Source organism: Pempheris klunzingeri, chromosome 1 (genome assembly GCF_042242105.1).
Source record: "Pempheris klunzingeri isolate RE-2024b chromosome 1, fPemKlu1.hap1, whole genome shotgun sequence".
NCBI classification, from domain to species: Eukaryota; Metazoa; Chordata; class Actinopteri; order Acropomatiformes; family Pempheridae; genus Pempheris; species Pempheris klunzingeri.
The window spans coordinates 33,190,101-33,213,179 of record NC_092012.1 but is presented as its reverse complement, the minus strand read 5'-3'; the positions used below and the strand labels follow the sequence as shown (position 1 = coordinate 33,213,179).

At 42.7% G+C, this 23,079-nt stretch overlaps 1 protein-coding gene across 1 annotated transcript; it reads left to right on the top strand.

Moving 5' to 3' along the window:
- Window positions 1–13,989: 13,989 nt before the first annotated feature.
- Window positions 13,990–18,806, top strand: LOC139199365 (COUP transcription factor 2-like). The gene is made up of 3 exons (XM_070828430.1): window positions 13,990–14,491; window positions 15,705–16,229; window positions 18,532–18,806. The coding sequence occupies exons 1-3, from the start codon at window positions 13,990–13,992 to the stop codon at window positions 18,804–18,806; spliced, it is 1,302 nt and encodes a 433-aa protein (XP_070684531.1).
- Window positions 18,807–23,079: the final 4,273 nt, after the last annotated feature.

The following is a 23,079-nucleotide window of genomic DNA, read 5'->3' as shown; positions in this document are numbered from 1 at the left end:
TGGTGGTCTGCAGGAGGACTGGGAGGCTGTTCATGTGCAACTGGTGGCTGATGTGCAGTGGTTCTTTTGTGTCATATCAGTATAGAAGGGTAAGGGTCTTATCTTCTTCTCGCCCCAAAACATCAGACATAATGAAAAAAAAACCAAGAGAAGTTTCCCAAAATGCTCTATATCCACATTGCACCTTTTTATTTACAGGAATACAGATGATATGGTCCAGTTCTGTCAGACAAAATCAGAAGCAGACCTTTTTTTTTTTAATTTTAGATTTCTTGCGGTTAGTTTGGTCATTTTTCCTTAATATGACACCAGAATAGAGACTGACAGCAAACATGGAGGAAGAAAAGAGGAGTGACATGCAACAAATGTCCTCAGCCAAATGTGAACCGCGGAAGCTGCAGTTAATGCATCATCCCACTAATCCACCAGGACACCCCTGGAATGATCTTCTTGAGTTCACCTTCATTAATAGTTTAGGTAAAATTGCTGTCATATTAGGTTTAGATGTAATGTGAGGCCAGCAGCTCCTTCAGAAGCAGAAGTGTGAATTTTTGGTTCTTCATTAGCTTTATTAGACCATTTATTTTCCTTTAGAAGGAAGTTCTTCTCAGGTCCAGATGTTAGATTGACAGATGACAGGTTGTGCATCATTAGATGGTGCATATTTTAGCTCATGGTTGGAGCACTTCTCCAGACATGCAGAACACGCTCTCGTGATTACTCTGCAACCCTTTCTACATATTTATTAACACACTCATGTGCTCCCGTATTAGATTTTTGTAGTTTAACATATAGAATAGAGAACAACACAGACTACAGAGGCCCAGCCAAACAGCAAAACAAGAAATAGGAATACAGGTCTAGGGACATGCATATCACAGTAGTACAGAGTAATAATAAATAAAAGAAATAAAGTAATGGGCGACATATTAGGTCAACACCAGAGAGGTCACAAGGCTCTCGGCAGCCCACAGTTAAAACCTCTGAGCATCACCTCTGAGTCAAAATATAGACAAAACAAGTAAACCAGTGCATTTATAACTCATTATCCAATCACATTTATTTAATCAATAACCCCAAAGACAGATACAGTAAGAATACAAATGAATGGAAGATGTAACTTTGAGGATAAATTCTAAGACAATTGACATTTTGCCAGAGTTCAGGTCGCTGTGCCTCAAACGGTAGAGATCGTAGTTTGGAGCCAAACTTTCCAGTTTGAGTTAATGTTGCACATATTGTTCAGATTTAAAAAAAAAAAAAAAAAAAGGAATAGAGCCTTTCTCAGTAGCTTTCAGTATAATTAGCTTGTTTGTTGAAGGTAGAAGAGTGTTGAGCCGGTTCGTAATAATTATCCCTTTACTGTGTCATAGTGTGGCGTTTTGCTATGAGTCCTGGACCAGATTTTGAGACTTATTTTCTATGTCAGAGCCACAGATCAGATTTTTCTTCACACTCTTGTTGATATTCAGTCTTCTCTCTGTGACAGTTGTAGAAGTTAGGAGCAACTTGCAAACTCAAATTCTTAAGAAATGTCCATCTAGGTGTTTAGAAGTGATCTAGATCTAGATCTAAGTAACTATGAGAGATGATGTATGAGTTTGGTGGCCCACCTTCGAAACGCTGGGCAGGACACACGTGAGCTGATTCAACAACTGAACCTGTGACATTTCCGTCACATGACTGGCTCTCTAACCACTGATTTGCCATCATATTTCTGCCAGGACCACTCATGTCAATGGCAAATCGAGACTGAAATTCAGTTAGACTTGGTGATGTAATTCTTTCTCGGGGACACCCCCTGCAGCAGTAACGCATGGAATACATTAGCAACATGATAAATAACAAGCAGGGAACGTTGCAAATAAGACTCTCCAGGGTACATGTATGTAGAAGGGCCAAAGAAGGTGGAGGCAGTGGGGTGGAGGAAGCCTTCACTCATAGAGTCAGTTACAGCAGCAAAGCTCACATGAGCACACAGACTGAGAGTGTGAAGGCATGTAAGTAGAGCCCCAAGTCAAGGCAGTGAGACACGATGACTGTGGTGGGCTAGCTGTCAGCAGACACAGCATAGCATGACGCACAGTGTCCAGCCACAATTAGTTCATTTAAAAGCATGCTGGTAATGCATGCAACAATAAAAAAAAAAAAAAGAAATATTCAGTATCTCACTAAGCTGCACAGACTCTGTGGTTTGGTGGCCATGTTAATGGTTAAATACACATTTAACTCAAATGGCTTCCGGATTCTATTTTAGACCATGGAAAAGCTTTATAATGCATACTGCATTGTGATGTTGACGATTTTTAGCAAACCTCAGCTGACTCATAATCACTCACACTGCAGTGATTGTCTAAACACAGATATTCTTCTTTTTTTTTTCAAATAATGTTCTTTTGTTTTAGGAATTCTTTCGGATTCTGATTTCTGACATATCCAGTTTATATAGAGAATATATTGTTTTTCCTGGCTTACTTTGTAAGTATTTAATATGTTTTGCATCAAAAATATGGGCCTTTGTCCAGCCACTTGTCATTGTAATAGATTTCCTTTCCAAACTGTGTAATCCCTATGATGTTTGGAGGTGGGGGTTAAAGGAGCAGTTCAACATTTTGGGAAACACACTTATTCACTCTCTTGCCAAGAGTTAGAGGAGAAGATCTGTACCGCTCTCACGTCTGCACGTCTTAAATATGAAACCACAGTCAGCAGCTGTTTAGCTTAGCTTAGCTTAGCACAAAGACTGGAGGTAGGGAGAAAAGCAAAAGAAAATCCATCTACCACCACCTCTTAAGCTTATTTATCATCACATTAAATCTCAATTGTTAAATCCATAAAAAAAAAAACTGTGGTGTAAAAATGACAAGTTGTCACCCAGGGGGTTGCCTGGCAACAGCACAGTGATGTCAAAACTCCAGGAAGTCATTGAACCACATCGAGATGTATGTGTGTGATGACAGCGGTATCAGTCCTCTCAGCAAGAAAGCAAATAAGCGCGTTTCCTACAATGTTCTTCTAGTTTAGTTAGAGCCACCTGCAATCTTTTGAAGTTCAGTGATTCAGTTTCATTTTATGCTGTCACTCATGTTTTATGAGTAGATTTTTTGCAAATGGTGGAAATGACTTTGGATCCACACCGCTCATATGATGTATTTAGTTTGGTACTTCAGTGAACTAACAGTGTGAGATTTATTCTACACGCTGGTGGTGCTTCAGCATCATAGGTAACAAAGAGAATATTACATTGAGTGAGGAAAACAAGACAGTTTTTAGAGAATGTTGGAGATCAACAATGGACCTACATTCAACACAGAGCCATGCCAAACCAGACCAGACTAAGCTAACGTCTGCTTGGTTTGATATGAACTAGGAGAGTATAAATACAGATTTTTAGCACCACAGTGAGACTTAAATTCTTAACATGGAAGACATTTTGGGCACTGATTGGGCAGCGTTTGAAGGCTTGACTGTCCCCGACGGGAGGGCTGGCTCCTAGCGGGACATTCAGGACGGCCGCAAGTTACGCTGAGATGTACAAACCATTCAAGAAGGAAGCTTCTGACAGGGAGGAGGGTGCTAACCAGCATTACCAGCTGGCCGCCATCTCCTCCCCAGCAACTCCCAACAGGTGGCGCTGTCTTTGATAACTGTCACGTCCGGTGTGTCATAGTGCTGACTCCTCTGTATATAATAGTGCCATACAAGTGCCAAAGTGACACCATAGAAGTGTTCTGTAATGTCCTGCAGAGAACTTTGTCTCACCACGCTGGAGCTCAGAGCAGATCCTCCAGCTGTATGTAGCCTTTCTGTGATATCCCTCCACTTACTTTCACCATATCATACAAAAGTGTCCCAAAAACATATTGCCTATAAAATATTGTATATGGGTCTAGAAAACAGTATTATTTAGGATGTAATAACTGTTAATATGTAGGACTTTTCTACTAGTGAAGGTATTGTCTAATTTAGATTAATCTCTCTATCCATCAGTGGCAGAGCGGATAACTGTTTGTTGCTTTGGTCCAAATAAAAACAATACCTTGCTTGAAATAAGTGGCACCAATGTTAAGCGGTAGCCTGACATTGTACAGTAGATACGGTTGACTGTAGAAAGTCGGCCAATCTTCACTGATAGCAGTCCTGCACCTGTGCCTGGATATTAAGCTCAACCCTGAGACTTTCTGATGGGAGCCCATGTTGTGCCATATCAACCTGTGCACTGTAACATTCAACACTCGCGAAGAAGAAGCCAACATATTTTAGGTCTGTCCAATGCGCTGGCAAGTGTGACAGCGCTAGCTTGACCTTGTATTCACCTGCGGCGACAGGACTGTTTTGCCTTGTGATGAGAAAATAATTTTGGAGCGTAAATGTTTTTTTGTTTTTGTTTTTTTTTTATTACATCCTATTTTTCTCATTCTTCTCTTTTGATGACCTTGCCTTGTGGTGACAGCAGGTTGACTTTTATAGCAGATCTTTAGTGACAGACGTATTGACATATGAAGAGTTTACTGCCAAAATACGACATTTCTGGGCCCCAAAGTCCTGAGGTTTGTCATTCAAGAGACATTTTGACATCAATGGACAGTTATCTTGTAAATAGGTCCATAATTTGTTTTTGTTGCTACTAATTATTTCTTACAGATTGTCACTTTTTGTAAACGATGGCTGTTATTTTGGAAGCAAACTCTTCGTATGAAGATAGATAATCCTTTGGTTTGAGCCTTTAGGCAGCATGTTGCCTTTGGTTAAAGTGAAACCATGTGCTAACCATGTTAGTGGCGGTTTTAGAGTGATGTGTTTGCTTATGTTGTGGGTGGTATTCAATGTGCTCTTTGCGGGAGAAACTCTGAAAAGAAAAGGGCATTGAAAAAGGAAAATATCACCTATATTTTCAAAGCATCACTAAAGATTTTTAGATATGCTCTATTGCTTCTTTGGATTCGTTTCCTTTTTTCTTTAAATTATATGAATTTATATTTAAAGCTTTAAGTTCTGTATATTTCTTGGAAAAGATTACATGATTGTATGTTTATTGTAAATACATTAAATATACTATTTTTGTTTTTAATATGACCTTCTCTGTCTGACTATTATCAACAAACCTATGATCATCTCTTGGTCTCCTCAAACTGCCAGAAATGTGTTTCCTCCCTGCGTACGCTTCATCCACCAGATGACTGGTGTCCAACCTGGGGGCTGGGATCCCAGAAGGGGTCACATGATAAAGCTGAGGGGTCGTGAGATGATGAACAAGACAGAGAAGAAGGAGAAGAAAACGCATTCAAATTGTGGGACCGAGACATCCAAGAGTCTGAAAGAGCAACAAAAACTCTGGCTGAAGTGTTCGCGGCTCATTGACTGAACATAAGAGTCATCAGCAAAAAGGTTGGGCATTTTTAATGCACAGACAGCACGATGTAGTGTGCTATGCAGAGTGTAGAGCCATACTTGTGATAAAGGGCTGTATTCACGTAGTCAGTGCTTTGTCAGATAAGGTCGGAGGTCACATTTTCTTTTCCCGTCTAAACGCACCGACAGAAGAAGATAAATCCTGACATCAGTTTAATCGAAATGTGCTTGTGCGTTGCCATGATCTAATTTCCTGTCATCCAAGCCCTCTGGTTATCCCCAGGCCTCTCTGCCGCGCTACAACAGCCAGTGGAGATAATAGCCGGGGTTATGGATTGACCGGTGGATCACCTTGTACCGCTGCTTTGAGGGAGCGATGTACGTGTTCGGGGCCAGGTTGCAGCATTGCTTTTATGCGAGAGCCGGGGCTGAGAGCTCTCCTGTTTCTCGAGTGCAGATGGGGTCTTGCCGGGGCCACGGTGCAGTGAAATGGAAAGCATGCCATTCCCTGTTCCGCTTGATGCCGAGTGACTGTGAGAGGTTGTGTCATGTTCCTTGGCTATTGACTCAATGACTTGGGACTTCACGACAAAAGCCTGAACCCGTGCGGGCTCTCTGCGCGCTGACAGAGAAATGTGTCTTCCACTTGTCTTCACATTGACCCGAGGACTCTGCTGGACTGACGTGTCCGCATCCCCAAAGTCTCACCTCCTGGACCCAGAAATAACCTTTCCACGACCTCGCCTGTCTTTCACGCTCTGTTAGCCGTGGGTCTGGCTGCTATCGAAACAATTCACTGAACCTGTGTTTTTTTTACTGATATAGCTATGGATTACCTGTCTGTGGCAGTCAACCTATTCAGCTTCCGCTACATGGATGACATGGCTGAGAATTCAGCCTTATGTGCTGCATATTATTCACTGTCACTGCAGGTTGAAAAGTCAAGGCACAGAGTAAGCACGGGCCATTAGCTGGTACTGAAATGACAGCACAAAGAGCCAGACCTTCATGGCTGCCCCTGCCCTCTGGTTCATCCAGAAGACGAAAATTATCATATGCCCTTCATTTGTTTGGAAAATTAAGATACCTAGACTTGCGACACATCAAGTAAATGATGATGTATTCCTCTTTACATTGTATGCAAAAAGATTGTTCTGCATATTTGACTAATGCCCTGTCTTGTGACGTGGCTCCGACAGCTGACCTGATTTATTGCAAGGTTCTACGCATTGTTAAAAAAAAAAAAAAAAACAATCTCTGACTCAGTGACAACGGCCCAATTATCCCTTTCATGCAGAAAAGGTCCATATACAAAAGAGGCAGTGAATTGCAAATCCAGCTGCTAGCTGTCTTTGCTCTCCTCTAATCTAATAATGTGATCCATCATTTCAGCGGCGACGGCTCTACACCCCAGGCATGGAATCCCACAGAGGATTAGTGTGAAGATGTTTGCATAACCATATATGCAGTCCTGAGAGGCTGTGTGGGAAAAAAAAAGGCACAAAAACATATTTATAATAATAATGTGTCATTACTTTCTACTTCCTGTGATCAGGCTTCAAAAATCCTCTTTTGATCACATGTTTCCAGGTTGTCAGTAACCTTCCAAACATGCACTTGACTTCCATAACCAGCACGGAGGCCTTTGGGACAGGAAGAAGCACTGTCTCAGGGAGAGAAAAGCCTGTAAAACTCTGTGTTTCCTGCTCAGTAGTGCTGCTGTTGGTTGAAGGATGGTCCTGTTGCAGAATCATCAATTACCCTGATGAGCCCGCAGCCCCTGAGCTACGACAGCACAGCCACACGATGAGCGAGACAGGCGACTGCCACTGTTTGTTCCGCTAAGGCATTCATCACACTAATTACCCATGGTGCCAAGCAGCTCCTGTAGCCCGGTGAAGCTTTGGCTGCTCGTTTGGAGCCAAGGTGAGGTACGGAAACCTCAGATGAGTCTAAACAGTCCCCTTTTTTTTCTGTCTCTCCGGCACATAATTAACTCAGCACTCCACCAACTTGACAAATTGGAATGATGAATCTGGCCTCTATGAATAGATACAAATACATGATCAATCAAAATACGGGACAGTGTTCTTAGTCTGAGGAAATGTGCTGCTGTGAAGGACAAAAGAGGTGTCTTTGTTTTGAATGACATTTGGTCCTGTCGTAGAAAATTGAGAGGGAGGGTCTTTGTTGTGTTTGTGAAATGAAGAAGCAAGTCGTCGGCTGCAAAATCTGACCATTTCATCATTTAATGCCAAATTAAAACCTTTATATTGTCTCCAGTTATCCACGCTTAGTGCCTGCTTTAAAGGACCACATGCAACCTGCCTCCGATCGTCTTGGAAAACTACAACTGTTTCCCAGATGCGGACAGATGCAAAGGGGCAGTCTCTCTGAATAACAGTCATGTATGCCACCTGACCTTGAAAAGCACTGAGAAAGAATCATGTTTTCTGAGTTTCTGTGTCATTCAGACAAGCCTCCAACTGTCCATGTCCCTCCTGGCCTTCACACAGCCGTCTGAACCGATGTAACATCCAGTACATCACAACATCCCAGCATCACTTCCCTGCAGTGGCCACAGATCAACAGATCAAGGACAAAGAAACTTCCTGGAAGAACCAAATCCTGCCTGAGTTTCACTGCTGCTCACCGACCAGAGTAAGAAAAACCACTTTAATAAACGTCATGTAGCGATTGTCAAAACACCATTAACCCCAAGATGCCACATGTCATCGCAACCTCAACTCTTCAGTTGGTGGGCCAAAATGATTCGTATTAGAATAATTGTTAAAATAAATGGACACTTTATCTTTATCTTCATCATTCTGCTCAAAATAATAATTTGAATTCAACACCAGCATCATTTCATCATCACATCTTGAGTGATGCTACTTGAGCTAGCTGAACAAAGCTGCTGAACTACTCAGTTCCACAATGCACTATGTTAATATGTTAATTCTTGAATTGTTGGGTCTCTCTTAATTTAAGGGTTTGGTATTGACCTGCTGTTTTATGGAAACAGTCTTGAGATAACATTAGTCATGAATTGGTGCTATATGAATAAAGGTTTCTCCTGATATATTTGTAAATACAGTTCAGAATAAAGTAAAATATAATGTATTTTAATGTATTCATGCACAGTAGTGCAGAACAATGTGGAGAAGTTATATGAAAGCTAGAGGGCTGCAGAGGTCTTTTGTCATTTGCCATATTATTTCACTGTAAAGATTATGTCTTGGGTTGAGTTGTATGTATTTTGATCATTTACTAGGCTATGAGAGTTAATCTTGTGCCAGATAATGAGTTCTAGTCTGGGTGAAGTCAAAGGTTAAGTAGGGCTCTGTACAAGTCCTAATGAGGATTCCTCTTTGCCAGGACTTTGTCAGGAATGCTCTGTTCACAACTGGGAAGGCCGTTGGTGGTGCGTTATCATTGCACACTGACCTGTGGCACAATGTGTCTCTCAAGCATGAAATCCATGTCGCGGTGAATGCTGCGGCGGGCGTCCCTGAAGGAGTCAGAGGTCAGCCGTCTGAGGTTAATGAAAGGTTAGAGATGGTCCAGCAGCCACAGGTAAGGCAATGGCTGAGGTGAGCTAATCTAACTGACAGTCTCGTTGCTCTCTGCCCAGGATTTGATCCTGCTTAGCTGCAATAAGCTCTGTTTCAATGGCTGCCAAGGTGAAGAGCAAGGAGACAATCTATCAGCTCTGTTTACAGTCCAGCATCCACAGTTTTGAAGTTGAGCAGATGATTATCTCTAATTACTGAATCACGTATTACTTGATTTTAATTAAGAGAGACTGGGGACGGTTGCTATAAGGGACGACTGCAACAAGTCTCGTTCCTTCAGTCAGAGACGCACTGGAGTGATGCCATGAATACAGCACGTGTTCAGTTAGACCCTCCCACACCAGGAAGTCAGAGGGGACATTCAACATCTGCTGCTGCATTTATTATTTTTTTACAAAGGTATGTTTTGGGGTATGTATTATAATCATACTGTTCTGATCTTTTGTATGAATCAATCAAAACTTAGTTTGAATCATTGTTTTGTTGAGTTCTGAGTGGCAAAGTTAGCACGTGTCAAGGTCAGTGTGTCCGGCTAGCACATGATGTTCTGTCATGGCTGACAGGGTCAGGGATGTCCCATCAAAACACACCACACAGCAGTGTTTCTCACCATAAACAAGTTTAACTATCTGGGCCAGTTTGGTGTTATTTTGGGACGTCTGTGTCTTTCAGGAAACCCAAGGTCGCAGTGCACATTCACTACAGTGTGGCAGAAAGCACTTTTTAAAACAGTTGTACTTTGGCACAATAAAGACATGTTTAATAAAAGTTTGTTGTAACGTTATGTTCTACAAACTCAATAACTATATATGTAATATAACAATGAATCATATTAGATTATATGGGTGATTAGCAGACAGATGTGCATATAAAATCAACTAATTAATCACAGAATTTGCGGTGTGATGTGATTAATCACTTCTTTCTATCTATGGCCGAAGCTTGTGATGAGCTGTTTAAATGTAAAATCACAGAGCTAGTGAGAGCCAACATAAAGGACGTATATTTAAATTCAAATGCTATTGTTTCATAGCATCTTTTCTCTCCTGTGAACTACAGTTTTCTAATAAAACCTTTAAGGCTTCAGAACTGCCTGTCAGCTCCAAAGGCTTATTGGGGGGTGGTACTCTAAAAGACTGTAGCCCCAAGGGACACAGTAATGCTAAGAAGCCCCTGCTCACAAGCACTACAAACACAACACCTCCATGGAAAACACAACACCTGCATAGCTGCCGGCATCTCATTTGCACACAGACATACTGAGGCAGACCACTGTAAGATCTGTGGGGCCGCAGTTGTAGTCGTATTCCACAGTCTTATGGATGCACGTGCTTCAGAAGTAACGCTGCGTGGTGGCACATGTTCAAACCTCAAACCTCGCTGCATTTTTGTTTTAATCTGTTATGTTTTCTGGCTCTATCCTGGTCACATCATGTTTCCTCTATTCAAAGGCTCACAGGCTGCAAATGGATGAGAGTGACGCTACAATTTGTAGTCTGATAATGTGATAACCATAAAACGTGTTCGAGTAATTACTTCCTCCATTTACAAACGCAGTGCATCACCCTCTCACCTGACCACAGGCCACATCAGCTCGGTCAGAGTTGAACAAAGACAAAGGGGAACTTGAACCTGAGAGTTATGAGTGTTGCACCAAAACAGGAAATGCACTCTTGTAGTTGTCTGTCACAGGCACCTTTATCATTGTCATCAGTCAGAGAAGAGTATAGTGACACCATGTAATATCCAGCATCGCTCCTGACCAGGGCTGTGGTCAGAACTGAGGCTGCACCTGGTCAGCTTCCCAGCATGCATTTCAGATCAGCCACTCTCCAGCTTTCTCTCTCTCACTCCCTCTCTGGCTGTCATGCACTACACCTCCGTCCTGTCGGGTTTGCTTTACCAGCAATCACTACAGTTAATAACTATTACACACGTTAGGATACGCCGTTGTGTGACTTCTCCCACACAACCATGCATTTCCTCTGCTTTGTCGTGGCCGGCAGACCGAGCCGTGACGCTCCTGGATCTGCACGCTCACTGAGGCTTTGCCAAGACAGTAGCAGGAGATATCCATTGGAGGATGACACAGGCTGCAGGGCACTTTTAGATCACAACCATTAATCTCATTAACATAATGAGCTTACACCACACCCATTTACTCTGAATGCCGAGAATACAACTGCATTTTCCTAGAAGACCATAATGTATACAATTCTTAAAATACCCTCCAAATAATACTTTGACTCTGACGTATTTCTCACTGAAGCATTGCCACTTTTTACCACAAAAAGTGACACCAGTCTGTGCCTATATGTGTGTATGGACGTGCATGTGTGTGTGTGTACGTGTGTGTGTGTGTCCTCTTTAGGTTGCCTTCAGTGGATGAGCACAGAAGCTCCCAGCTCGAGCAGACCTGTTGTACCTCTACTGTCCTAATATTAAACACTTGGTGGATTTAACAGATAACCATATGGCTGGTTGGACGGGGCAGAAGAGCTTAGCAGGGGGCTGTAATACAATGATAAATATATACGTAGCCACCTTTAAGCAGCAAGCTTACCACTGTGTGGCACCCACTGTGTTTGACAGTCACATCCTGGTGGTTTTGCACACAAAGCAGGTCTCTCCTGGCCCACACTTTGTCTCCAATTAGCTAGCTTTCAGCTCCCCACATGAGATAAGTCTTAAAGGGCACCAGATCACCAAAAACAGGAGGGATTTATCATCTTTAAATTCACAAATCTGTGATTAATGCTAACTGGACTTCACTAAATAGAGCAGGGAGGGGGGTGTTCAGTGAATGAAACTGTGGAGGAATGAATCACCCCCGTCCAGTGCGGTAAACACTTTAGCCTTGACCTTCCACTGTTGATTGGTGGTAGACGTCAGCCGTGTGTTTTGTTAGCAGGCAGAGCAGAGCTTGTTTCATGTGTGAGCGCTCACTAGATGACTGCAGCGCTGGCCGTATGGAAGAACGTGACGGCACACTCTCCCTCAGGACTCGTGGAGCATGACTCAACAGAGAAATGGCCATGCAGACATTCTCACATGGCGATGACTTGGTCGAGCCTCCATGAACATCAAGATAATTTAATATCTGAGTGCAAAAAAAAATGGACAGGAATAAGTCTGAGGAGCAAACTCACCAGGAGCTAAAAGTAGCACAGTATGTGGAGACACAGATGGCACAGGGACAAGAGGACAACACTCTACAAATAAATCCAAAAACGTGTTTAAAGTCTGGGTGCAATCATGCATCGTGATATGCAGTAGGTTGCATGTAAGTTAACGCAGCTGTGTTCTGGTGTATATATTATAAAACAGCATATAAGATATTAGTAGGACACATATTAAATCTTAAACAGGGTAAAACGAAATATGTGTGCTGAATCAGTGCAGTGTGGGTGAACATGATCTCAGTGACAGTAATGGAGCAGCCTTGGGTTTTAAGCATATTTTTAAAATATGTATATATTGTTGGTGCTGGTGTGGGTGGATAAGAACAGACTAATATTTAAATTTTATATTGATTATAAACGCATAGCTATGCAAAACGCAGATTATTTTTGGTGCTTGTGTTTTACATGTGAGTTTGGGAATTATTAAAATCTTTAATTAAAGCAATGGGAGGGGATATTTTGAGCTAAAGTGGGAGCAGGGACGAAAAACAGTTACAAAATATAGAAGTTTTCTATTTTTGGTAAAGTTTTAATGAAGCAGACTCAACATCAGCGTAAAAATCAATTTAATTTTACATCTCTTATACACCTGTGATCTTTTACATGTTAATCAATAAAGTCGATTATGTTCATGTGTATCCTCATAATTAAAAAAAAAAACATAAACGAGACATACAGGGAGGTTTATTATTGTTTATGGAGACCCCATAAAACAATGTTAAAAGAAAAGCATAGAGAGAAATGTACAGTTTCACAAATACAATGACAGTCAGGGTTTGCACACTGCAGCAGAGAATGACACTCTGCATGTTGAGGACAATTAGAAACGTGGTCGGTTTCTCTCCTTGAGGTAATTTTCTGTGTAATTTACTGATGACACTAGGTGGCATCAAATTACTGCAGTTGGGATCTGCTGCTCGGGTGTCTGAAGCACCCCTCATGTGAGGCTGGTGGAGTGTGAGCTTAATATTTCAGAGTATTTATGACAGAGACAGTAATCGGACAGAATCACCGCAAATACTGGAGTCAAGTGCAACACACACACACACACACACATAGAGAGAGAGAGAGAGACAAGACAACCAGAGAAGCTAAGAAGGGGAAGGGGGAGGTAAGACACACACTCAGCAGTGTGATCAACAACCATCCAAGTGGAGCCCCACGCTGCTGCTCCCAGACCAGCTTCTCATCGCGCTGGCCCCGCCCCCTACACCCACGTCACAGAGTCACAGCCCATGACGTGGGGACGCACCACTCTCCTCCTCCTCCGTCCCGGAGCAAAGCATCATCAAAATCATCATCCATCACCCCCTCTCTCTCTCCCTCTCTCTCTCTCTCTCTCTCTCTCTCTCTCTCTCTCTCTCTCTCTCCATTCTCTTTTTAATGTAACTTCTGACTGATCGGGAGAGCAGGGAGCGTCTGGAAAGCCTGGTCCGGCGACTCCATCTCTGAAGAGGGATCTGCTCGCACGGTGTTCCGTTTAAAGCTGGACACACACAGGACAGAGAGGATCAGATTGTATATGTTATGGGATAACGCTGCTTTGCTCCGTGCCGTGGATTTGGGCTCAGTGTTGTCCGTCTTTGTGGATGTTATAGCGCATTATCTCGCTCTGAATGAAGCTTTCTTTTTGGATTCCCACCGCGCCGAAGCTGTTCCCGAATGCCCTTTCTTTTCTGGTGAAGTCGCGCGTTATAATTATATTGCCGTCATCTAATGAGCTCTATTCATATTTTGAGGCGTAACTTGTCTTTAATTTTATCAAACAATGCCGCAGTTTCCTTGAACGTGTGTTAGTAATTTATGCAGACAAGCCGTGTGCGTTAATTATCGCGTAAAAAGAGGAAAGTTGGGCGCGCAAAGTTTTGGAGACGGTCGATATGGCGATGGTGGCGTGGAGAAACACCGAGGGCGTCGGGGACGCCCAGGGGACCCTCTCCTCCCCGGTGTCCCAGGTCGCGCCTCTATCTCTGCCCGGGGAGCTGACGGGACACATGAACCCGGCGCCCTCTCTGGAAATACCGCCGGCGGCAGCAGCAGCACCCCAGGGCGCACCGCCCCCCATCCCGTCCAGCACCACCACCGCGACCACCACCACAAACAATAACAACAACACCTCCTCTTCCTCGTCCTCCTCCTCGTCCATGGACAAACACCAGAGCCAGCAGATCGAGTGCATCGTGTGCGGGGACAAATCCAGCGGGAAGCACTACGGACAGTTCACATGTGAGGGATGTAAGAGCTTCTTCAAACGCAGCGTCAGGAGGAACCTGAGCTACACCTGCAGGGCCAACAGGAACTGTCCCGTAGACCAGCACCACCGCAACCAGTGCCAGTACTGTCGCCTCAAGAAATGCCTCAAAGTCGGCATGAGGAGGGAAGGTACGAGCTGGCGTCCTCCTATTGTTGCTGTCGGTGTTATCACGTCATGTTATCCGGCACCTCGCGGCTCAGGACGCTGCTCACACGCACACAATGCACCCCGTTCATCGCCATTATTTCCTTTGACCACATGTCAACTGTACTAGGAGCTGACACAGATGTTATCAGTGCGGGCTACATTCCTGCAGCATTATTTCGCGCACGGCCATTTGTGTTTGCCTTTGTCTGGTCCCTCTTAGTGTGGACACATTTTTCTCCGCCTGTTCACGCTCTGCTCATATTTCTATATATATATTACACATTTGTCCCGGAGTGTCTGTGCTGTCTTCAGAGTGCAGCCTGGGATATTACAGACATGTTGCAGCTAGCTTCTTGTAGCATGTTCAGTAGGCCGATATTATTGTGGCTGTTCGCCCGCTTCCCGTGCGCCCTACGCGGCCACCGTGCGGCCGAACAGCCCGGGGCGGCTTTAAATTCTCCATTTTCTAATTCCACCGTAATTTTGCCACATTTTGACTAAATTCCGACGTTTTTTCGTTTAAAATGTAGCTTTCAAGCACGTGACGTTTCTGGATTATCGTATGTGTGTGTGTGTGTGCGTGCGTAGGTGTGTGCGTGTGCATGTATTCATTATGCATGCAGGTCCAACGTGGCCTACTGTAACTACCTCCAAAATAACTGAGAGTTACAAGAATACTTTTGATTTAATTTCAAACAAAGCAGAAGACACACTTCACCGCTAAAATGTCCAGATAAACAAACGCGGGCCTGTTGGGCTGCTGTCTCGGTGGCCAACTTGGTCGCCAGAAAGTAGCCAGTACCACAGGGAATTAGTTCAGGGCGCAGACGCGACCGTTTAGGCCTTGATTTTTAGACATTTATAAATCAGACAGGACGCACAGACGCGCTGGAGAATCTCGCACGCCGTCATCTGCAGGTCGTGGCCTAGAAATAGATTCCTGGGCACCGAGCTGGATGTGACATTTCTCTCCAGGAGCTGTCGAAAACTGTCATTCCTGTTTCTGGAGAGCTTGTCCAGCCTCCTCCATCCATGAACTCTGGTGGCCAAAACACGAGTATTGCTAGTGTGTGTGTGTGTGTGTGTGTGTGCTGTTTTCACTGATGTCTCTTACATGCTGTTTTCTCCTGCATTTATCTTTAAATATAAGCCCAGTCAAGCTTGATCTGACATGTCTGCTGTTTGTGGTTGCAGCCGTCCAGAGAGGCAGACTTCCCACACAGTCCTACCACGGCCAGTTCGCCCTGACAAACGGAGACCCTCTCCAGTGTCACTCCTACCTGTCGGGTTACATCTCTCTGCTGCTGCGGGCCGAGCCCTACCCGACCTCCAGGTTCGGCTCTCAGTGCCTGCAGGGCAACAACATCATGGGCATAGAGAACATCTGTGAGCTGGCGGCCCGGATGCTGTTCAGCGCCGTGGAGTGGGCCCGAAACATCCCCTTCTTCCCGGACCTGCAGGTGACGGACCAGGTGGCGCTGCTCCGCCTCACCTGGAGCGAACTGTTCGTCCTGAACGCCGCCCAGTGCTCCATGCCCGTCCACGTCGCCCCGCTGCTGGCCGCCGCCGGCCTCCACGCCTCCCCGATGTCGGCGGACCGGGTGGTGGCCTTCATGGACCACATCCGGGTCTTCCAGGAGCAGGTGGAGAAGCTCAAGGTGCTGCATGTGGATTCAGCAGAGTACAGCTGCATTAAGGCCATCGTGTTGTTCACTACAGGTAACCCCACCACCACCACCCTTCTCTACACCCAAACATGGAGGCCTGGGTGGCTGAAATGTGTTTCTTCACTGGGGAGTGGGCAGTAAAGATAAAACAACATCCAGTGTGCACAAAATAAGGAGCTGATTTAAAAAAAAAAACAGCAGGAAATAAAAGGGGGGTGAACCAGGACTGTTTTGAGTTGCACGTAGGCCCATAAAAGATCGTGTTGTTGCCACGGAAACAGCCACAAATTAGACATTAAATTATAAAAATATTTTCAGAAGACGGATATTTTTGGTGAGCGTGTAGTGGGAAATAAAAAAGCTGGTTTTAACTCAGTAATTTTCCAGGAAAACCATGAACGCGTTTCAGAGCTTTATTCTGCGTAAATGAAACGCGCAAAACTGAAAATGAAACGCAGCCACTGAGGCTTTTCCGGTCAAACGAGCCCTTTGTTCCTTTTACGTGAGGGGAAGGTTTTGTCTGGATTTTGTGTAAAAAATAAAATAAAAAAGAATAAAAAAAAAAAAAGAATAAATAAATGAATAGAATGAAAAATTTATTGCAAAATATTTATTTCAAATTTAACTTCAAAATAGCTTCAAATAATTTCAAATTTCAATTTGATCAGAATTCTGAGTCTAAATAAATGAATAAATAAATAATACAGTCAAATAATACAGAAAAAAATGTGTTCCCTTTTTAAAAGCTCTCATAAAACTTCACATGATTTCTGTACTATTAGCTACAGTGATCCTAATGACCTCCAAGGGTTTGTGAGGAGCAGAGTAAAGTTTATTAGTATGTTGAAGTTGATTATTATCACTGTTATTATTCTTACAACATTTAAGAGGCTGTGAGTGAGTTTTTGTAGGTTTACAAACTGTATCACATCCCCAAGTCCCTGAAACATAAACAATAGTTTGCCTGAATCCTACAGTCGCCTATGCAAATGAAAACAGGTCCAACATTTCTCAACATCTGCCATTTTACTAATTTATTGAATAATTATTATATTTTTTCATGCTACTTTTCATAAACGATACATTAGTACTTCATCTTCCATCACCGGTTTGTTATTGTATGTTTTACGCCCCAGTTACATGAACTAAAAGTCAATTTGTAGGCGTTTAATACATTTTGCATTTATTTATTTGCCACATAATAACGATTAATTTATTTTTTGTGGTTTTAAACATGAACTACAAAAATATGAACGCAAATAGGTGGATTTATTTCTGTTAGCTCTATAAATTGTTAAACCTTTCGAAAAAAAAAGGCAATGAAACTAAGTGGGATAAGTGAAAGTGGGTCTGCTCTGTTTTACAAACTACACTAGATACTTCAGAGCCTTTTGATAGCAGTCAGACTGATGTTTGATCAGCTGGATCGTGATCAGTATCAAACGGATGAGTAGCAGCAGAGTAAAAAAAAAAAAAAAAAAAGGTCTCCTATGCAGGTCTATTTTAGTCCCCATGAGCACATCTGAACACGTGTCTTCAAACTGGGACACAGAGACCGTTCTTTAACCCCTGCTGCCATCCGGCCTGCAGCATGTCAGTGCAAACAGAGGGCTCTGCTCTGTGTGTGTGTGTGTGTGTGTGTGTGTGTGTGTGTGTACAGATTATACACATTCACTACGTGGAGATCTTATACAGTGAAGCACTCTGCCTGTGGGCTCTGATACGTGTCAATAGTGCCTCCTCGTTCTGCACGACATTTGTTTTTACATTTTAATGGCAGCAGGAGCGCCATCTTTGATCCCTGATGCCATGAGATTGATGAGATGTCAATTTATGTTAATGGCGGGGGCAACTATAGGGTGATCGTGCAGCTGCATCACAGCACTGATCCTCTCACTTCACTGCATTACATGTAGCATTTTGACTGCTTTGAGTTTGACTGACTGCAGTATTTATTTAATGCTGTGCACATGGAGGTGTTTTAGCTGCCTGCTTTGCTCTTCTGTTACTGACTTACTGAGATCAGCTCAGTAGAAAATAATAAACAGTTTGATCAGTCCTTCCCGACCCAGCGATAAATGTGGGAAACAGTAACTTTGAAGAGCAAAAATCTAATATATATATATATATGTTTTGTGTCTGAAATTATAATAACCTCTTGTTTGTGATGATCATGATTCTCCTGTATTTCTGAAACACTGCATACACCTCCTGATTTGTCCTGTCCTCCCTGTGCTGCTGTGTGCTCTATAGTCACAGTTAGCCTTCCTTTGGGTGCCTGGTTGAAACCACTGGTCTTGACCGCTTCTTCTCCTGTCTGTTCTCTTCTGTCTCGCTGTCGCTCTCCTCCGTAGATGCTTGTGGTCTGTCGGACGTGGCCCATGTGGAGGGTCTGCAGGAGAAATCCCAGTGTGCTTTAGAGGAGTATGTGAGGAGCCAGTATCCCAACCAGCCTAACAGGTTTGGGAAGCTGCTGCTCCGCTTGCCTTCCCTCCGCACCGTCTCTTCTTCTGTCATAGAGCAGCTTTTCTTCGTCCGTCTGGTGGGGAAGACCCCCATAGAAACTCTGATAAGGGACATGCTGCTGTCCGGGAGCAGCTTCAACTGGCCTTACATGCCTATTCAATAGAGGGGAAAGCTACAGTGGTGCTACTAAGGTCAGGAAAGGTCCCACTCCTCCAATCAAGTCATTTCAGTACGGCGTAAAATCTCTGTTGCTTTGAACCAGGAAAATAAAAATGCCTGTGGAAAAAGAAGCAGTTACAGTATTTAAAAAAAAAAAAAATCATCTTAATTCCTAATTTTATAACTTATACCAACCGCCATTTTGTTGGCGCCACAGGAGCGATCTGCCCTCTTCTTAAGGCCCCTGAAATAAATGAAGCATTTTGCCGCCGTTTAAAGGATTCGACCCCACCGGCAGATTTTTTTACCTGTTCAAAGAGAAATAATATTTCATGAGATGACTGTTGATGATGGACGTTTTTTGCAGCGTGGTGAACACTCACAGTCTATGGTTTTTGGGATAACAAACAATATTTATTGGACCCTGTGTGTATATTTATCGTGCTTGTAAATTATGTTTTGGCTCCTTTTTTAAATGTTTTACGTATTTTTGCCCCCAGCCAGTGAGAAAGCTGCAGGGATTGTCTTGTGTCGACCTGTTGTTTTTTTTCTTCTTTGTTTTGTTTCATACCTTCCAGACATGGCACTTTGGACTAAAGGAACATTTCAGAAAGCTATAACGCAGGTGTTTGAAACCCAACATCATCTGACTTTAACCTATTTGCTCAATTGTGTACAGACAGAACGGTGAGATTAATGCTCTGTTTTAGTTACTGTGGGTTCTTGTTCTATTTTGCGTTACTGACAAACAAAGAATGAGAAGAAAAACTGCAAAAAATGTTTGGAAAATGCTCTTCTCGTGATCAGGGGCAGGCTGCGCCAAGTAATGCATTACTCCTTTCATAGGTAATGTCAGTACTTTCTTACACGAATAGTTCCTTCAATATTTTAGATAATAAAATTGCTTTCAGATTTAATTGTTCCATCTTGCTACGACGTTTCATTTCTACTCTTCATGAAAACCAATATTTGATATTTTTTCCCTTCGGAACGATCAGGAACATGATGTTTGTTTCTCATCAAATTAGTGAACTGTGCCGCTCAGAGAGATTCAACCATTCTGTGATCAAAACTGAGAGACGATGACGAGGATAATTATGGGAAAAATAGATAAGGGGGCTGGAAGTTTAGCTAGCTGTGCGTTAATCGGATATTTTTATATGTACAGGGGTTACAGGGAAAAGTAATGACATTACTTTACTGGATTAACGATTAATGCATTACCAAACACCTCTGATTCATTTATGTTTCCATGTCTTTTACACTGACTGTCTCAGAGAGATTTTAAGAGCACTGGGCCTGATTCATGCTGTAACTACAGTTTCTGAATGGGACAAATGAACTGTACACAACTGCCCAGGTCAAGTATCAAATCTATTTCATTATAATTCATGCATTTATGAGCCCAGGCCGCTTAATGGCACAATAGACCACTGCAGGGTATTGCTGAACTGAAAGTGTGTGTGAATGAGCATGTGTGTGTGTGTGCGTGTGTGTGTGTGTGTGCATGCGTCTGTGCGGGTGTGTTAGTGTGTATTTGTGTTTACTTCTTTTTGACAACCACTCTGATGTACTGTGAAAGCATATTGGTTAACATATTGGTACCGTATTAAATTATAACTCAAGATTTATAAATAAAGTGTATTTGGTTTATTTTGTCATTTCAACTCCATGTTGTTTAGGACTGCCCCCCCCCCCCCCCCCCCCCCAAGAAGACAAAATGTGTGTTACTCTGTGTGTGTGTGTGTGTGTGAGCACATGAGGCAGAGTAATAAAATGAAGGCCAAGCAGAGCTGCTGTTCCTGGAGCCTGTTTCTGACTGTAATATTGCAACTGATCGGACGTTTTAATCAAACCAATCACTTCTTATTGACGGGCCTTTCATGTCTGTCAACATATATTTGAATTTGCCCCATTCGAACACCTCAGTTGTGTAAAAACGTTGACCAAAAGCAGCGCACACACTCTCCTCCCTCTTTTAATTTGAAAGCAGGTTTTGGATTTCGTACTGGAGTGCAACATCTTACTAACCATTGTTGGACCAAATTAATTTGCTTATTAATCACTATTTAAAGTGTGTTTAAAGGGTGAAGTAACCATCAGAAAACTCACTCATTAATGTGCTCTAATAGGGAGCAGAGCAGAGGAGCCACGCAGTGAGAAGCTACATGACCTCCAGCTCTGCTGTGCTCTAAATGTCTTTTCCCACCTAAGTTAAGCCAGTTTTTACTGCTTAACACTAACTTAACACCTCTTAACAAACGTGCCTCTTTACCACCGAGGATCCTCTGAATTCATAAAGGTGGTTAAACTCTGCACAAGACAAGAGAGCAGAATCAAAATGGAATTATAATCGTGTCTGTGTTGCCAGATTGAGGACAGAGAGGATTAGAGCAGCTTCTTTGCTTCTTAGTGGACAGAGAGCTAATGAGGGGCCCCTGAGTGCTCTGTCACAACAGTTTACCCTGAGGAGGATGAAACTGGGCGCTGGACGGCCCCTGGGTGTTCTGGGCCAAAGGGCCAACATAAAACAATGGAGCATTTTCCCACACACGTACAGGTCCAAGGGGAGAAAATGCCAAGGAGCATGGAGGGTGCGGCGGAGGAGGAGACCCAGGACAGGCTGAGACCTGCAGGCAGGAGAATTACCAGCACAAATGGATTTCCATTGGTCCCAGTGCTGAATGAGAGAGCGCCGTTTGTTCTGCTGGAGCTGAAGCTGGAGTCACTCAGTCAGTACGCAGCCCGGTCTGGACTCAGCCAATCAGCATGCAGAGGTGAAAGTGTCTGGCCAATCAGATCACTGTTCAGATTTTTTTTTTTGTAAATTCTTATTTTCTTATTTATCTTGTCAAGTGAGGACTAACTGTTCGAGCCCACAGGAAGCGTTCATATCACAATGTTTGCAGCCTGTCAAGTAATGATGACAGCAAATTATATTTATCAAGTAGAACAATATGTATCTGATAAGGATAATTCATCTTCAGTGACTCCCGCGAGGCGGATTTTTATGTTGGAGGCTGGAGGCGTCTGGAAAACTGTTGGAAAAAAATAAGAAAAAAAATTCTAGTGTTGGTAGTTTTCAGAAAAAAATTTAAATAAAATAAAAAAAATAATATATATATATATTACACACACATATATATAATATGTGCATAGTTGATGTAATTTGTATGAGAGCCCAACGTGTTTTTCCAAGTGGTTTTTTCTCCTCTTGAAGTTTCCTGTTTTCACAGAGCTGTGAAATAGGACCAGACATCCAGAATAAATCCAGCTGATTGCCCATAAACGTGATGTTTAGGTTTGGTCGGTGTCCTGCAGCTTCTGGAGCCGTTTCAATAATTTCCTCTGAAATCTAACATGATGCCGAAGTGCTTCACAGTCACTCCTGTCTGTGTTCACCGTCATGTCGCCTGTACAGCCTGCATATATTTTATTTTTTATTTTGTTCCGTTATTTTTATTTTTAGAAATAATTTTACTGTAATGAAAAATCGTTATTAAATAAATCCAGCAGAATTTCAAAGAGCAGAGGTTTGGGATGATTACTGGGCAACAGAAAGCGAGTCACTTCCCCCTGAGTGGGCTTTGTACCGTCAGGAAAATAAGAATAAAAGCGTCTGCTGTTGTTTTTGTTGTTTTGCACAGAGCTTTTCTCATTGTGCCTCTGTTACAGACACGATGCAGCTTTACAGTCGTGGAAAAGATGAAAAAAACATCCTGGACTTCGTTTGTTGTCGCAGTCGAACTTTTCTTTGAAGATGAAATCGATAAATGATGAAAATCCAAATTGTCAGTCAGTATTTTTCTCTCGTGTTCCCGTTATTATTATTTTATTTAAAATGTTTCTGCAGTTTGGTGGAGCCTGATGATTTACTGTGTGCTGAGTCTGAAGGAAACTTCGATAATAGAGAAGCGCTGATGATTATTTCTAGAAACTCCTGAACAAACTGTTGAACCACTGAGCGCAAAGATGTGGCTGAAATATCTCATTCTTGAAATAAAGTTTACTACACACTTGATCATTTAGTTTGTTTTATAACCGAATATATTGATAACAGTTTTGCACCACTGACAACAGATTTTTTTTAGTTTTCAACAGAAACGTATTACACTTTAACAAACCTCCAGGATGAACAGCTCAGTTCCTCCGTCAGGAGCTTCTTCGGCTCTGCTGCACACATTTATCATAAAAACAAAACGTTGTTTCGTCTCCTTCATTTTTTTCTTACTTGATTTTTTAATTATTTTATGTATTTTTTTAAAACATTTTTCTCT

What these genes read in the sequence shown, in the direction of transcription:
- LOC139199365 (XM_070828430.1), top strand. Translation starts at nt 13,990, where the DNA reads ATGGCGATGGTGGCGTGGAGAAACACCGAGGGCGTCGGGGACGCCCAG. An exon ending in AGTCGGCATGAGGAGGGAAG is followed by an intron (nt 14,492 to 15,704) that starts GTACGAGCTGGC and finishes TTGTGGTTGCAG; the next exon opens with CCGTCCAGAGAGGCAGACTT. An exon ending in CATCGTGTTGTTCACTACAG is followed by an intron (nt 16,230 to 18,531) that starts GTAACCCCACCA and finishes TCTCCTCCGTAG; the next exon opens with ATGCTTGTGGTCTGTCGGAC.